This window comes from Leiobunum rupestre, chromosome 8, assembly GCF_980474605.1.
Source record: "Leiobunum rupestre chromosome 8, qqLeiRupe1.1.hap1, whole genome shotgun sequence".
Lineage (NCBI taxonomy): Eukaryota > Metazoa > Arthropoda > Arachnida > Opiliones > Sclerosomatidae > Leiobunum > Leiobunum rupestre.
Window position 1 is genome coordinate 3795329 of NC_143391.1, and position 17415 is coordinate 3812743.

The 17415-nt window shown below is 38.7% G+C and overlaps 2 protein-coding genes across 4 annotated transcripts; one reads left to right on the forward strand and one right to left on the reverse strand.

Moving 5' to 3' along the window:
- The first annotated feature begins 409 nt into the window (after nucleotides 1-409).
- LOC149932013 (putative inhibitor of apoptosis) lies at nucleotides 410-14630 on the forward strand. Of its 3 annotated transcripts, XM_090156487.1 has the most exons (6): nucleotides 410-486; nucleotides 556-668; nucleotides 12179-13267; nucleotides 13341-13558; nucleotides 13641-14031; nucleotides 14108-14630. In XM_090156487.1, exons 3-6 carry the CDS (start codon nucleotides 12199-12201, stop codon nucleotides 14308-14310), a joined length of 1881 nt encoding a protein of 626 aa, XP_090012613.1. In that variant the 5' UTR covers nucleotides 410-486; nucleotides 556-668; nucleotides 12179-12198; the 3' UTR covers nucleotides 14311-14630. The 3 variants fall into 3 exon arrangements, with proteins under 3 accessions (XP_090012613.1, XP_090012611.1, XP_090012612.1); XM_090156485.1 differs by lacking the exons at nucleotides 410-486; nucleotides 556-668 and adding an exon at nucleotides 11460-11560; XM_090156486.1 differs by lacking the exons at nucleotides 410-486; nucleotides 556-668 and adding an exon at nucleotides 11782-12061.
- Nucleotides 14631-15195: 565 nt separating this feature from the next.
- Nucleotides 15196-17009, reverse strand: LOC149932014 (uncharacterized). Its single transcript, XM_090156488.1, has 3 exons — nucleotides 16698-17009; nucleotides 16254-16611; nucleotides 15196-15496 (listed from the first exon to the last, which is right to left on the reverse strand). The coding sequence occupies exons 1-3, from the start codon at nucleotides 16798-16800 to the stop codon at nucleotides 15475-15477; spliced, it is 483 nt and encodes a 160-aa protein (XP_090012614.1). The 5' UTR covers nucleotides 16801-17009; the 3' UTR covers nucleotides 15196-15474.
- Nucleotides 17010-17415: the final 406 nt, after the last annotated feature.

Here is a 17415-nt window from a genome sequence, read left to right on the forward strand (position 1 = left end):
GTATTACCAATGAATAAATAAATAACACAAATCTCACTTCAAACCAAAAATACGCTAAATCAATTGATTGATGAAATGTGTTTGTACTTTGGAATCAACGAAAAGGTTCAAAAATTAATTTATTGGAAATAACGTATTACTTCGGCGAAGATCTAACAAACGATTTTAAATCAGTCATTGAAAATCACTGTTAGAAATGTATTTGTTTCCTAGTTACGATTAACAAATAACCGAAAGTAATATTCTTCTTGACAACTAGGTTGCCAGGCTCCATCGAAGTTCTCGAATCAGATCAGTTCACGTAACCATTTTTCAGTTGAGTAACTATTGTATATAAGATTTTATGATAGCTTTCGATAAGATAGTGAAATGTGAAGTAGGTTGTTCGTCGAAAAGTTTTAGAATGATTAAGGAAGTCCAGAATGAAGTCATTTATTTCATTTCTCCGAAAAACAACGGGTATTTCCAGGAAATTATGCTTACGAAGTGAGTCGTTTATTTCATTCAAATTTTCAGTTTCATTCTACACACCTAAATACGCGAAATGGTTTACAGTTGGTTCGTTTCGAGAAAGCTTCCGCTGACGATCAATATCCTACTTTTAAGAAAATCCGTACGACGACAAGCACCATAATTGCGTACCCAAGAAGCGGATCAAGCTTTATCAAGTATTTTCATTCGATTTTATTACTATTTGGAACTCGAAAATTAAAAAATAAAAGGTTTAGATGTTAATGTAATCCTATTACATTTTCTCACAATTCAAAAAAACCACCCCCTTTAAAACTGTATCTGAAATCATAATCTGGAAAGATTTCGAAACTTTTGATAGTTTAGTGTGATTAAACACTCACAATCTGGTGTAGCGCTAGGAATCCCTACCTATACCTAATCAATAATACTAATTTGAAATTTGGAATAACTTAACGCTATATTCGTCGAACAAAGACTCTGGCCCGGGGAACCGCCTCACTTTCTCTATTGGGGTGAGCGATATAATTATTAAAGTTGTCTAGGGGATTTGTTAATGATAAATTAAGGTCAGTTCTGGTGTCTTAAATAGAAATTACAACTGGTTGAGGTTTGCCATGGAAATAAAACATTTAATAATCACACTAAAACAGTTAAAAGAAAATAACAGCATTGCCAATACAAACTAGATTACTATAGATAATGAATATTAGAGTAGTCGACTAACTACGTCATAGACGGATAAACAGAATTTCCCATTAACGGGTAACTTAAGACATACGGGTCAATATGGCCCAATAAACACATGATAAGATTAAAATAATAAATATTGGAAAATAAAAATATAAAGAACGATTTTACTGCATTGTCCAACGATTCAAAGACTCGCTTTTAGTGGCGATGGTTTCTTATTAGCGTTGGTTGCTGAGAGGGTCCGATGTGAGGTCGCACATTGCGCGTTGAAACTCGGTGTAGTGCGGCGAAGCCCCCGATCTCACGACACATTTTCCGATCGCGGTCCTTGGTACTCGGTTACCGTTCTCGAAGTCACGTGGTCCTTGTATAACGTCATTCGTTCGGACCAATCGTGACCGTTCACAAGAATCCCGCGCTTGGAACTTTATCCAATGACACACCGTGGGAGCAACCACGGTGTCGCGCATCATCAAAGGGTGACCCGCGCATCGTTCCAAAAATATTTATGACGAGAGATGGCGCCAGAGTAGCGGCCATCATAAATTAACGAAGTTCAGCAGAACTAGAGATGAGTCGGGCCCACTTTTTTTTCGGCCCGACCCGACCCGACCCGACCCGACCCGACCCGACCGGAAAAACGTAAAAATAAATTTTGCCCGATCCGACCCGACCCGAAATAATTAAAATAAAATTTTGCCCGACCCGACCCGACCCGAAATTTTTAAAATTTAAATTAGGCCGACCCGACCCGACCCGTAAAAAATGAAAATAATTTTCGCCCGACCCGACCCGATAAATTAAAAAATCGATGTAGATATGCAATATAAAATATAACAAGAGGCATTTATTTATTTAAACAATTTTTGTGAAGAAAAGTTAGTTGCGAAAGAGTTGAACCTTTTAAATTTGTTCATCGAGGACCAAGTGTCAGTCCCGTGCTGGAAAATACACGTTCGTCACTCGTTTGTGACGCGAGAATAGCTAGAATTCTTTTAGCTATATTTTTTCAAAGTACGCCGAGACACGCGACTTTCAAATTCGCAATGTAACGCCGGGAAATCGAAAGTAAAACCAAAACTTAACGTAGAGAAGTTAGGCGAATCGGACGACTGAGACGACCTTGAAATGATAGTCAATAGACGCTAGTCGCGCTGCTCGCAGTACTCACTACGTCACCCACATCCTCTCTCTTCCTCTATCTCTCTTCGTACAACCATGGAATCTCTTAAATTGAGATTCCATGGTACAACACCCGAAGGGCCGAAACATTTCACACCCTCTACGCAGTACGCAGTCGCGGGTAAGGGTCGGGTCGGGCCGGGCCTTTTTTAAAAGCCCGGCCCTTTGGAAAATTGGCCCGGCCCGACCCGGTCCATTAAATTTTAAAATGAAAAAACCCAACCCGACCCGGACCCGATTGAAAATTAGCACGGGTGGGGTGCATTTGGCCGACTCCTCATTTGGCCGACTCCTCATTTGACCGACTTTTCATTTGGCCGACTGCTCATATGTCCGACTGCCCATTTGGCCGACAGCTCATTTGGTCGACTTTTCGGTCGGCCAAATGAGCAGACCATATGGCCGACTACTCATTAGGCCGACTACTCATTTGGCCGACTACTCATTTGACCGACTGCTCGTTTGGCCGACTGCTCGTTTGACCGACTACTCGTTTGACCAACTACTCGTTTGGCCGACTGCTCGTTTGACCGACTGCTCGTTTGACCGATTACTCGTTTGGCCGACTACTCATTTCGCCGACTGCTCATTTCGCCGACTGCTCATTTTACCGACTGCTCATTAGACCGACTGCTCATTTGACCGACTCTTATACTATAGCCTGTCCTTATCTATGTCTTTAGTGTTAGGTTGACTTATAGAACTGGCAATTTATTCTAAGTATTGGCGCCTAACGGCACCGCGCACTCGCTTCGCTCGAGCGCTGGGGGGCCGGACCGGCGCCCCTCCCCAGCCCCGTTCTTTATAACCAAGCTGGGCCTTCTAAAACGCGACCTAGAGGACAGTACTTAGCCAAACGCACCTAGTATCGTCCAAATGCCAAATGAGCAGTCGGCCAAATAAGCAGTCGGCCAAATGAGCAGTCGGCCAAATGAGCAGTCGGCCAAATGAGCAGTCGGCCAAATGAGCAGTCGGCCAAATGAGCAGTCGGCCAAATGAGCAGTCGGCCAAATGAGCAGTCGGCCAAATGAGTAGTCGACCAAACGAGTAGTCGGCCAAACGAGTAGTCGGCCAAACGAGTAGTCGGCCAAACGAGCAGTCGGCCAAACGAGTAGTCGGTCAAACGAGCAGTTGGCCAAACGAGCAGTCGGCCAAACGAGCAGTTGGCCAAACGAGCAGTCGGTCAAATGCACTGTCCATTTGGCCGACTGCCCATTAGGCCAACTTCTCAGTCGGTCAAATGGACAGTCGGACAAATGTTCAGTCGGCCAAATGAGCAGTCCATTTGGCCGACTGTCCATTTGTCCGACTTCTAAGTCGGACAAATGTGCAGTCGGCCAAATGGACAGTCGGCGTAACGTGTATTTTGTGGTCGGCCAAATGAGAAGTCGGCCAAACGAAACTCTCCCATTAGCACGACCCGGCCCGACCCGAAATTTTCAAAAATTAAATTTGACCGACCCGTAAAAATTAAAATTTATTTCTGCCCGACCCGGCCCGAAGCGGGCTCGGGCCAGGTCGGGAATAAAAAGCCCGATTCAATTGGGGGCCCGACTCGTCTCTAAGCAGAACCAATTATCCTAAATGTTAGAAGGATATGAGGCGAGGGACGAAAAATGGCAGCGCCGTCGGTGGGTCTTTAGATTCCGTCAAGGACAAAACATGGAGGAAGCACGCGACTGAAGGCACTATCAATACCAAAAGAAAATAAGTTGACAGGGCGATACCAATTATATTTTCGCCCTGCCGAATGGGTAGTGGAATTTCCACGAACCCTCACAAAATATAAAACATGGCAAAAGGAATATATTGACAACAATATGGGCAAATCTCAACGAGGAAAAATATGAAGCACAGACAGGGGCGTATTAACCATTAGGCCGAGTAGGCACGTGCCTAGGGCGCCATTTTTCTAGGGGTGCCAAAACTGTGATAAAGCCCCACTGTCGAAGTACGTGGGTTGCCCCTACTTAGCTGAACAACCCGTTACACAATGCCCAGGGTCAAAAAATTATTCTGTGCCTAAAGGCGCCGAAAGGGTTAATCCGCCCCTGAGCACAGAACCTTTTAAGGCTAACGGAGGGGGGAACACTGTAAGCAAAATAAATTCGGTGCCACGGCTTGACATATAGATAAGGAAAGTGGAAGGGGACAATGGCCAGTAGTCCCAGAACGACTTTCAATAAGAAGGGGGGTTTAGAAAGGAAGGAAGCCTGTCATGTGTCATGGAACTATCACTTTAATATGTAAAGCCCTTTTATGGACATATCATTTTAATATGTTAAGCCCGTCTTAGAACTATCACTTGAGTATGCCTCGCCCGTCATGGAACTATCACTTTAATATGTTAAGCCCATCATGGAACTATCACTTTAATATGTTAAGCCCTTCATGGAACTATAACTTTAAAATGTTAAGCCCGTCATGGAACCAGTGGCGGCTTAAGAAGGCTGGGTACCCGGGGCGGCGGCAGTGTTTTGTGACACCCCCCAGGACCGTGCAGAAGTTTTCACGGGTCCGTCTTCTTCAAGTTTAATCGTTCTGATTTGCACCCCCCCCCCTCGAGCTTCTCTGATGGCACCCCCTGCTGCCCTGGTACCCGGGGCGGAACGCCCCACCCCCGCCCCCCTTAGGCCGCCACTGCATGGAACTATCACTTTAAAATGTTAAGCCCGTCATGGAACTATCACTTTAAAATGTTAAGCCCGTCATGGAACTATCACTTTAAAATGTTAAGCCCGTCATGGAACTATCACTTTAAAATGTTAAGCCCGTCATGGAACTATCACTTTAAAATGTTAAGCCCGTCATGGAACTATCACTTTAAAATGTTAAGCCCGTCATGGAACTATCACTTTAAAATGTTAAGCCCGTCATGGAACCAGTGGCGGCTTAAGAAGGCTGGGTACCCGGGGCGGCGGCAGTGTTTTGTGACACCCCCCAGGACCGTGCAGAAGTTTTCACGGGTCCGTCTTCTTCAAGTTTAATCGTTCTGATTTGCACCCCCCCTCGAGCTTCTCTGATGGCACCCCCTGCTGCCCTGGTACCCGGGGCGGACCGCCCCCTCCCGCCCCCCCTTAGGCCGCCACTGCATGGAACTATCACTTTAAAATGTTAAGCCCGTCATGGAACTATCACTTTAAAATTTTAAGCCCGTCATGGAACTCTCACTTTAAAATGTTAAGCCAGTCATGGAACTATCACTTTAAAATGTTAAGCCCGTCATGGAACTATCACTTTAAAATGTTAAGCCCGTCATGGAACTATCACTTTAAAATGTTAAGCCCGTCATAGAACTATCACTTTAAAATGTTAAGCCCGTCATGGAACTATCACTTTAATATGTGAAGCCCGTCTCTGCCCTTAACTATAGCGTGAATGGATTAACAAGAAAATCCTTGCTACGTGCACTAAACGTTAATTATGCGGGTCCCAATTTTTATCGCAACCCAAGTAATTTTTCAAGCAGATGCGAATTGGGGCTCCCCTATGACAACGTTGAGTAGCCTCTAACATCGATTTCTTAATGAACGCTATATCGCGTTTCCGGTTCAGATAAGTGATGTATAATGATGTTTATCAAAAGTCAAAATTTAGGCCAGAGATTCCAACAGTAGACCGGTTTCGCCCTTTTTACGGTCGATATCAGTAAAACTAATAAACATTCAGAGTGCCCTATATGTGAGCAGTCCATTGAAACTTATAGTGAAAGTCTTCAGCAATTAAATGAGATTTCTGGCAAATTCACGGGACCTCATAACCCGCGTACGCACTATTGTCATATTTGAATTTTGCATTTCGCTACCTTATTTCCAAAACCCTGTAACTCGAAAAATTCGGTTTGTCTTAAAATTAATTGATATTAACGTGTTATTTTCAAAACCAGGTAACTCGAGAAATTCGGTTTGTCTAAAAATGAATTGAAATTAAGGCGTTTGCGTTTCCCTACTTTATTTACAAAACCAGGTAACTCGAGAAATTAATTTTCGATTAAATTCCTCTTGGGTTTATTAAGTTAATGTACAATATTATTGATTTTTTTCATATATTTAATACATCGGTTGGATTGTGTGTACTTAAATGTCCGTGACATCTTGTTTTCTTAATAATCTGATTATATCTGATGGCTGTAACTGAATGCAGCCTTGAGGTGATAATTGTATTATTTTGACTTAATCTAATCTAATCTTACCCTACCCAAAACACCACTTTTAGGTACTCTAAATATTTTTGTCCCTTCTTTAAAATGGCGGGTACAAAGAAATCCACTCTCTTCGATAAATTGTGACATTCTAAACTTAATATCTATTCGGATTCTTCATTCAAGAAGATTTTCAGGTCAAAATGCCGTATATCGTAAAGAAAACTTCAAGATTTACAGAAATTTAAAGCAAATTATGTTGCTACAAAATTTACTTTTGCAAAAACAACTCCTCTGATACGTGGAAATTGATAAATGAAATCTGAGATCCAACCGAATATACAGATGTGTTAAATGGACTTTCAAGGGAGGTGTGAGGGGTCGGAAGTCGATTCAAAAAACGTTACTGAAACGTCATCAGAGTGTAACTTTGTAAACGATACGAACGTCGACCGAATGACGTATTTTAAATGGACTTCAACCAGCCCACAGCTCTTCCTTTGAAACTGAAAGTCCCGTTAAGTCACGCAAAAACCATATGTAAATGCATAAGTTAATGATACCTCATTAACTTATGGTAAATGTTAGTACAGTAAAAAATATATTGATAAAATCGACAAAAATTAAAGGTACTGGTGTCGATGAAATTCCGCCTCTCATTTCTAAATCCCCAACAAATGAAATCACTCAACCATTATGCAATATTATAATAAATCTAAAACTATAAGTCTCAAGCTCGTAGATATAGAAAGTGTAAGGGGGGGACAACTAGATAAAATCGCGAGCGCAGCGAGCGGAAAATTTTTCGTAAGCAATAACCGGGAATAACGCATATTTAAAGTACTGGCTAGACTCGGGATGAGTGACAATGTCACTTCCGCACGTGTATCAAACGAAGTTTTTTAATACATTTGCGAGAAAATGATAATATTAATGATCCTATTAATATATTTAATATATTAATATATTTTACTGTGCTGCGTTGCGGATATTTCAATTCATTTTTACGTCTTACTGTTTATTTCTTAATGTTGCGCTCCTTCGCAAAAAAAGAATCGGGTCCTAAGGGGGGGGGGTTGGAACCCCCTAAACCCCCCCCCCCTTATATACGTCCTTGATAAGTCTTCAAGTTTGTCCTTTTATTTATTTATTTGTATGTCATGTTCCTAAAAACTCGAGAACGGTTAGCTCTAGAGCTTTGAAATTTTAACTCAATGTTCAGGGCCTGATTTCCAACTATACGCGAGTAATTCCAAATACCTGACATGGTTATTAATCTAATTCAATGTTATTTATATTTTACTCGACTTTGGACTTTCGTCTCTTTGCTTCCCTTATCTAATTTTCCGGTTGGTCTCGACTTCCACCCCTTTGCTTCCCTTATCTATTCTTCCGGGTGGTTCCGACACTAATAATAATAATAATCATAATATTTTTGAAAAATGTCGCGTGGTCGGGCGTTATTTGTTTTAAAACGTCGCCCGGTTTGTTTTCCTCTCTTGAGTTCCTTGCGCCCATCCCGACCTTTAAGCTTTTTTAACGGGTTAGTGTGAAATTCGTAGAAGGGGAGTTAGTGTGAAAGAAAGGGAGGTTTAGTTGGGATTTTAAGTAGTTCAGGAGTTTTTGCTACGCGTGTTAAGTGTGTTACGTTTTTGCTACGAGGACTTTTTGCTACGCGTGTCAAGTGTGTTACGTTTTTGCTACGCGAACTTTCTGCTACGCGTGTTAAGTGTGTTACGTTTTTGCTACGAGGACGTTTTGCTACGCGTGTTAAGTGTGTTAAGTTTTTGCTACGAGGACGTTTTGCTACACGTGTTAAGTGTGTTAAGTTTTTGCTACGAGGACTTTTTGCTACGCGTGTCAAGTGTGTTACGTTTTTGCTACGCGAACTTTCTGCTACGCGTGTTAAGTGTGTTACGTTTTTGCTACGAGGACGTTTTGCTACGCGTGTTAAGTGTGTTACGTTTTTGCTACGCGAACTTTCTGCTACGCGTGTTAAGTGTGTTACGTTTTTGCTACGAGGACGTTTTGCTACGCGTGTTAAGTGTGTTAAGTTTTTGCTACGAGGACTTTTTGCTACGCGTGTTAAGTGTGTTAAGTTTTTGCTACGAGGACTTTTTGCTACACGTGTTAAGTGTGTTAAGGTTTTGCTACGCGTGTTAATTGTGTTACGTTTTTGCTACGAGGACTTTTTGCTACGCGTCTCAAGTGTGTTAAGTTTTTGCTACGCGTGTTAATTGTGTTACGTTTTTGCTACGAGGTTTTTTTGCTACGCGTCTCAAGTGTGTTACGTTTTTGCTACGCGGACTTTTTGCTACGCGTGTTAAGTGTGCTACGAGGACTTTTTTCTACGCGTGTTACGTGTGTTACGTTTTTGCGTTTACCTTTCTTACGTACAAATCAGATCTAATTCATTAAAACTAATACCCCGGGCGAAGCCGGGTATTAAAGCTAGTTATTCAATAAATACATCTACATTTCCCCAAACTTTAAAGGTTTAATTTTTACCAAAGTCGTTCCAATATTTAACGGGCAACGCAAGTGACCATGCAGGGGTAAATTATCTTATAGATAAAAAGAACGATAGCACATGCGCTATCTGCCATAGCCTTTCCATCTGTAAAAAAAGCAGAACCATATAATTTATTTTGTATAAATGCGCCTCTCGTGGTTTTTATGCAAAATCCATGCATTCTTTAGTCGCGAAAATGACCGAGGAAATTAAGTTTCCGAGCTTACCGACAAATCGGATCCTTTATACAAAAGACATGTAAAGCTTGTTTTCCACTAGCGCGCGCAATGACGCGTTTCTCAGCTTTAAAACATTCAAACGTTTTTACGCGCGTAAAGAAAATAACATTATGACGCGCGCTAGTGGAAAACAAGCTTAATAAAACAAAGATAAATATTCTGTCGGGGTATAATGATTGGGAAATTGTTCTTGGATTAAGAAAATTCTTAATCCAAGGCCTAATGTTTCAACCTCCATAATTAAAAATATTCAATTGGATAATAATTTTATTCCAAAACATTGTTAAATCGAAAATATCAACGTCAAACTCTCGGAAACTAACTCAGTTCTTTTCTGCATAATAAATGAATTAAGCTAAGCTTAAAATCCTTGGTTCGTTGGCGGTGACCTAAGACCACGTGGAAGATATCTTCGACAGAATACCCGCACAAAGGACATTCCGGATCCGAACCGAAGACATCAGTCATTCGAGACGCGGTTTGGAGAGCTCCGGTTCTGGCTTGAAAAAAGAGATGGCTCGCCCTATCATTATTATAGAAAGACTCGATGTTTGGCGCACCCTTTTGTCTGTACCACAATAAGCTATAATGGGAAGCGACTTCCTTAGTCCAAAACTCAGTAGAGCGTTGCAGTACGGCACTGTCGACTACGTTATTCCATTATCTATGGTTTGAGACCTCCGCTCGGGAGACCGCTGATCCATATTTCAGGTCCAGATTTGTCGTTCGAGTCGACCATTTAGATCTTAGGCTGGTTTTACGAATGTAGATATAAATTTTGTGAACCAGACGAGAATTATCCATAAACCTCAGTCTTCCCAAATAACGTAACTTGCTCTTCGCCTCTCTTTCTTGGAATGAGGACCACGCCATCTCCCCTTTTATCGCTGATTTCGATGTTATAAAATTTCCGCCGAGAAGCTTGGTGTTCCACAGGGAAGCATACGGGAACCACTTTTATTTACAATTAATGTAATGATTTTTCCATGGCTCTAAAGTACAAAAACTCCTATCAATTCGCGGATGATATTGCAATGTTAAAGCATAATAAAAACCCAAATGTGGTTATAAACGATTTAGACGAAGAATTAAAGAAATTGTGTTGAATGATTTGATGATATTGACATGATTTAAAATGCATGTAAGTCAGAATTTATAATATTTAGGTCTAAAAGCAAACTAAGCATGGTTAAAGACATAATTTAATTACCTACTTCAAAGTTAAAAAGAGCAAATGAATTCACGTATCTTGATGAAGCCTTATCATGGAAATCACACATCGAAAATAAAATTAAACCTTGAATTTGTATATTGCGCATTGTTAAAAGTTTTCTTTCGAACTAATATTGACGGATTTTGAAATGACGTTATAGCGCGCGACACTACAGGTACATGTCTTGGGCACACAGCCTTCTTTGCATGCTTTTTTGACCTTAACATGTAGAGGTATTTTCACTCGCAAAATGAATTTTAAAAGCCGTCAATTGTTCTACTGTGGTAAAACGGCGCAGTTGCTCTTGTATTTGACTACAGGAATATTGTATATTATTACTGAGAGCTAGTAACGGAGTGACGACATTACAAGAAGAAAATATTCCCCTAGCCAGGCGCTGTCAAAGGCTGCGTGTGACGCGTTAGCAAAACCGCGCCGAAGCCCATAAGGCTTGTGAATAGATCTCAATAAAATATTTGCATGTAAAGAATAGGACGCGTCACACTTATGTAATAATATTATATACTTATGGTATTTCATACCGTAGTTTATGACTCTACCATTCTCTGATTTTAGATAATAAGCGATGAAGTGTTTTTTATTTATTTAAATGTTTTAATTTAACTTAGAGGACCAGTATGTAAACTAGCTTCGGCTAATATTGATATCCTCAATAAAGAGGCTTTAATTATTATTATTACTTCTCAATTGACGGCTTTTCAATTTCATTTTGCGAATGAAAATAACCCACTATGTTATGGGCAAAAAAGCACGTAAATGAGAAACAAAGACTAATTATATATGCTGCTCGCCCAATATATGTAGCTGTGTGTTGCGCGCAAAAACGTAATTTCAAATTTGCTGAAATTTACGAAATTTTAAAGATTGAAACCAGATGACGTAATCCACAGCCAATGAAATTGGGAAGCGTTGCTACGTTTAGTCCAAAAACTATATAGCTTACTTTTATCCTCCAAGCGACAAGTACCCCTACAGAACTGCGCTAACTAGTTTTCAAACCCACAACGAGTGATTCAGGTTCCAAGTTCATTTGATAAATCATAAAAATTCAAACAAAATGGGTATTCCTTTCAAGAAATCCAATTCTGGTAATGAACAATATTTAAATTATTTAGTGGGAAGGAGCGTGAAATTTCATTGTCATTTTTGAGCGCGTGGACTGGTGGAACCTGTTTTTTTTTTCTTTTTCTTTTCGGCCATTTCCAAATTCTTCCATGACGTCAAATAGCGTAGAGCGCGTACCAAATAAAACGTAGTAATTTTCCAGTTGGACAAAATTTTTGTAAATTGTTGGTGTTCTAGAAACCTTAGTACTAAATATTAACGTACTTCCGGGAACGCGAATTTATTTTACAATGGTGAAATTTTTGTTCTCGGCAGGTTATTTTTTAGTTTTAGTTTGAAAAATTTACCGCCCTCGTTACGCAATATGTCAATTTCCTCATCTCTGAGTCGTCGTTGCACTAAGCCTTTTAACTTCTACTATTAGTATTAAACTAAATTAGTAACAATTTTTTTTCGACAAACGAAACTGAAATTAACGTAAGATACCGTATTTTTAGTTCCGCGTAATCCGTAAAGAATGTTTGGTATGTTCATTCGATTGGTTTCAAAGAATATAAGTTTAGAATTTAACCTAATTAACTGTTTTAATGTTAATAAATCATGGCCTAATTTTCGATTAATGTAAATTTTATATTTTTCAGATAACTTTAGTGTATACAATATGGAATCGGGTTCGGAACAAAATAAGAATTCTGTAAGGGATTCTCCAAACACATCACAAAACGCCCTCGAACTGAACAAAGAAGAAATTCGATTAACCACATTTAGAAATTGGCCAAGGCAGATTCCTGTCTCTGTGGAAAGGCTGGCTAGAGCTGGCTTTTACTATTCATCCACTGGAACCGAAGTCACTTGTTTTAGTTGCGGGGGGAAAATATCAGAGTGGAATTACGGAGACAGTGTTATAGAAAAGCACAAGAGGTTCTACCCGAATTGTAACTTTGTAAGAAATGGCGCCAACAATGTCCCCTTTTATCCAAGTTTGAGCTCAGAGCAACAGATTCGAACATCTTCACCAATCCCTACCAGAACAGGAATTGACAACGCGCCTATAGTAAGAATCGTTCAAAATGGTGGGGGACCTTATGCCAATGTCATTTCAGCAACTTTTACCCCGGATTGTTCAAGACACGATACAAATCCTGTATATCCAGTCAATGGTTACAACCAGCAACATAGCGATACTAAGATGGCTTCCCCACCAAACATGAAACTCGAAAGCGAAAGATTGAAAACCTTTAGGAATAAGTGGCCACTGGCCTACATTGATATTATAGATATGGTGAAAGCGGGATTCTATTACATCCAAGTTAATGACAAAGTGAAATGCGCTTTTTGCGAAGGTGTATTAACGAACTGGGAACCTGGTGATTTCCCAATGGCAGAGCATGCCAGAAACTTTCCTCTCTGTCCTTTTGTGATGGAAAGAGAGGTTGGTAATGTTCCTTTAAACTTATGGGACATTCCAGCTACATCTAGTAGTAACGGAGGAGATGTCTGTGGCAGGTATAATTGGGAAGTCACTTACAGTCATCCCGAAAACAAACAGAAGGTTTTGAAAGAAAGCAAACAAGATCAAGTTTTGAAAAATTTAGGAATAGAACGCCACGAAGGACCTCAACATCCAAGTCAAGCTTCCAGAGATGCGAGATTACGGTCCTTCCAATCTTGGCCATTGTCAGGTACAATCAAACCAGAACTATTAGCCGAAGCCGGATTTTTCTATATAGGTAGGTACTCAAAGTAACCCTTCAATTGTAGAAAATAATGCGTTTAACAAGAGGGGTTTTTCAACCTGAATAGGTATCAGTGACCATACTAAATGCTTTTATTGTGACGGTGGTCTTTGTAACTGGGAACCAGGTGACAACCCTTGGATTGAACATGCCAAATGGTTTTGCAATTGCACATTTGTGCGTTTGAATAAAGGGGAAGCTTTTATCAAGGCTTGCATTGAGGGTAACATGGACTCCAATGAGCCAAAACAGAGTGGCGCTGGAAACACCGAATACCATTCAAGCGTAAGTAATTTTTTCTTTATTACTTAGTTGGTTATAAACAGGTTTTGTTGAAAACTTAAAAAACCTTTATTATTCATTGCAGTGTGTACCACCTGTAATATCCGCCATCCATCACAAAGTGGATGACGTTATGAAATCTAGCATGGTTCAGGCTTTCATTCAAACGGATGTTTTTCCCATTTATCTCATTAGACAGGCTATTTTGAGACTCGTTCAAGAATCAGGTGAAGGTCCCAGAGATTTTAACGATTTGTCCGAAGCGATTGACGCTGTAAAAAACAGCCAACAAACGCATATGGAACAAGGCTCAGTTAGCCCTATCCCAAGCAGCTCCAAGACAGATGAATCTGAAATTGTAGAAAATGCAGAAGACGAAGAACAAAATATTAAATCAACTTTCAATATTAAAGAAATAAAAGGCTTAACCGAGCCCTTATCTTCCATTTCATTCTCACCGAAAAGAGAGAATTCTGGTACTTATAAGAAATCTTATCTCAGTGTTTGGCTCAATACATCTAACCAATTATCCTATTTTTCTTCCAATCGCAGGAAGCTCTTGTAGTAGTTTGGAAGAGGAAAATCGGTTATTAAAGGAACAACGAATGTGTAAAATATGTATGGACCAAGAAGTCGGAGTAGTGTTTTTACCCTGCGGGCACTTGATTGCTTGCCCCCAATGCGCGCCGGCTCTTAAAGATTGTCCATTATGTAGAACTCCAATTAAAGGAACAATCAGGACTTTCTTATCGTAAAGAAAGTTTGAATTTGAAGAAATTGATTAGGCGAGGCATCTACAGAAAACATTTATACTAATAGCACTGTGTTTCTTTTTCCAATCAAGATCAATTTTATTAGATATATATATATATATATATATATGTATAGAGTCTTTTTGTTGAGATCATTTTGTCCATCTATGAAAGTGGCCATTATGAATCAAAAAGGCATCAATTCCTAATGGTGCCGCCCACCAATTTGTAGCAAACAAATGGGCTATTGATATTTTATAACAAAGACAAGCTAATTCCAGCTACTGTAAATCCCCAACATTAAATTTTTAGTTTTGGCGTTATCTTTTAAAATTGCTTCGTAAGTTAACTTATACTAATATAATTAAAAGAAAATCCTAACTGTAGGAAAGAGAAATTATAACGTTATCGTAGATTTTCAAATTGTAGCTGCAAAAAAAAATTTGAATTACAAGCTAATAGAAGTTTAGTTTTCATCCTTCAAGTTGATCCAGATGTTTATTGTCTCACAGATAACTAAATTCATTTTCTGGATAAGCATAAATGGACGCTTTAGTTATTATTCCAGTTTCGAGTTTTAGTTTATCATCTGGGTTTGTTTAAAGACCTTTGCGTGTTTTATCTAAGTTCAAATAAGATATTCGAAATGGCAACCAGTATCTTTGACTCTAAAGATTTGGTTATCAAGGTTGCTGGTTGTTTCTATGGTTTCAGGTGTGTATAAGCTTTAAGGTACGTGAAGGAAGTTTTGACTTAAGGTTTTACTTACATCAGCATCTAGTCAATTTGTATCAAACTTGAGATATATTCTAAATTAGTTTGAAATATTTGGGTCATGTTGTCACTTTTATTTGAATTGGTTTGTTTCATAAATGAAATAAAATTGCGTTCTTAAAGTGCTTAGAATCATTTTATTCTTAAAGATTCTATGTACATGACTAAAATAACCAAATTACAATATACAAGACCAGAAAAATGGCATTATTTGGCCCTACAAAATGATCACAGTTTCTTTAACGAAAAATATCCCACATTGCGCTTTAAAATTCGCCCAAATGACTGGAAACTATACTTTTCATGGCCTTTATGTTTTCAAATAGAAAAGGATAGTTAACATTTTTATCCAAAGTGCAAAAAGGGGAAAAACAGGACCACTTTTTTTTTAATTTACATGTGCACACTTTCATAACTGAAAATAAAAATTAATTTTTCAAAATTAGTTACTGATATCTTACTGAATTACTTTAACATTTATCTTTTTAGTTATACTAAATGTTAGCTGCTTATAAGAATTTAGCTCAATTGAACCCAAATTGGGTTTTCAATTTTAGGTTTTTGAAAATTACCCCATGCTCAAATGCAAGGTAGTATTTCAAGGTTAAAAATATGTCTCTTCTGTAGAGGGATTAAAAAAAAACGTATATAGAGCTTAAACTGTGTTATTCTTATCACATGTTTTTTCTTTTCCTCACGATTGATTAGCAAAATACACTTTTTCCTTAAAAACGTTTAAATCCCACACCATGAACACACACTCTTATTCAACGCAAGTTTCAGCTTTTAAAATGAAAAATCTCAATATTATCACGTCACAGATTTGGGGGGGAGAAAACTACAGGAATGCACCTATTTTAATATTCAAAATATCTTTCTTTTTTTTGCAATTACATATAGATATAATGCTACAAGATGTAACCACAGTAATTGTGACAGTAATGAGAAGTGTCAAACAAAAATGTTTTTAAGAATGAATGAACCTTATTTTTCTTTAGATAATACTGGTACACAGATCTTATCGGACTTTCTTAGAATTAATTAAGATCTGAAGTAGGGTTTTTTTTAGTAATGCTAGAGCAATTTTACAGGGTAATTGATGTTAAAACTAAAAAGCTTTCAATATAAGAATTTGGTTTTTTCTTTGACTCTTCCCGATCATCTTTACTTACAGAGTGTGATAATTTTGCTCAGTTCTTTCTTTGAAGAATTTGAACCCAACGTATACAATAGCTAACAATCCCAATGATAAAACTATTCCACCGATAAAGCTAGGGGCATCAAAACGACGAGTAGCTCCGCCTTTGCTTGGTTCCGTTGTTGATGGAGAAGTTGGTTCCGTTGTTATTGGTTCTTTAGAAGTAGTGGAGGGTGGTGTTGTTGTTGTGGGGACTGGTGGTTCTTTTGTCGAGATACTGGGTGCAACCATAGTTGTTGATGATGGGGGAGTTTCGGTAGTTTGTGTTGTAGTTACGGTAGTAGGTAATGGTGTTGTAGATGAATTGATTGTGGGTTCCTTCACTGTTACATCTTTTTCAAATATATAATAAAATAAAGATTACAAATAAAACGCTATTAAAGAGAATCGTCTTAGTTTTATCAGAATAATTTCTCACTATTAATCAGGGTATTATTTCCACTCAGTGCAGGTACTTCATTTGAAAGCGTTCCTCCAATAACACAAAAGACAACGGCTAAAGCAAGAGTTATGGATTTCATTTTGAGTGAGTTGACGGTTCAAATTACAAACGTTCAAAAAACAAAACTTCATAGAATTCAATGTTAACTCTTTAGAACTATCACGTTACTAAAATTTCCCGAACCACTAATTCGATTATTCAAGGTCTCGTCTTCAAATACGTGTACTTCGGAACAGTTCGAAGTCAAGACATGCAGCGACTGGTCATGCGGAATAATAAATTTTCCTTTGCTAAAGAAACCCCTGATAAGCTAGACGAGGCTTTATAGCTCCGCTAATAGCTGCTAGATGGCGATAGCTTCGCAGATTTCGCTATAGAGCGGAAAGGACTCGACATTTTTCAAGTGGAAAAAAGACGTGGTTAGTGGTTGTGGTTATAAGAATATGAAGAAAATATAAGTAGCTTTATTTCATCGAACGAAAAGGAATTTTACCATCAAGAGGGTTGTGTACGTTTATTTCATATGGAAAATAACTTATTTTATATATTCAGTTTCTTTTACAAAACCCCTTTTTTTCGTCAATGCCATTCATTTATGAATTTTATTAAATTGAAAATCACTCCACAGCATAAACAACATTATACAATTTTTAACATTCTAACGCGTTAATTTATTAAACAATTAGTTACTTAG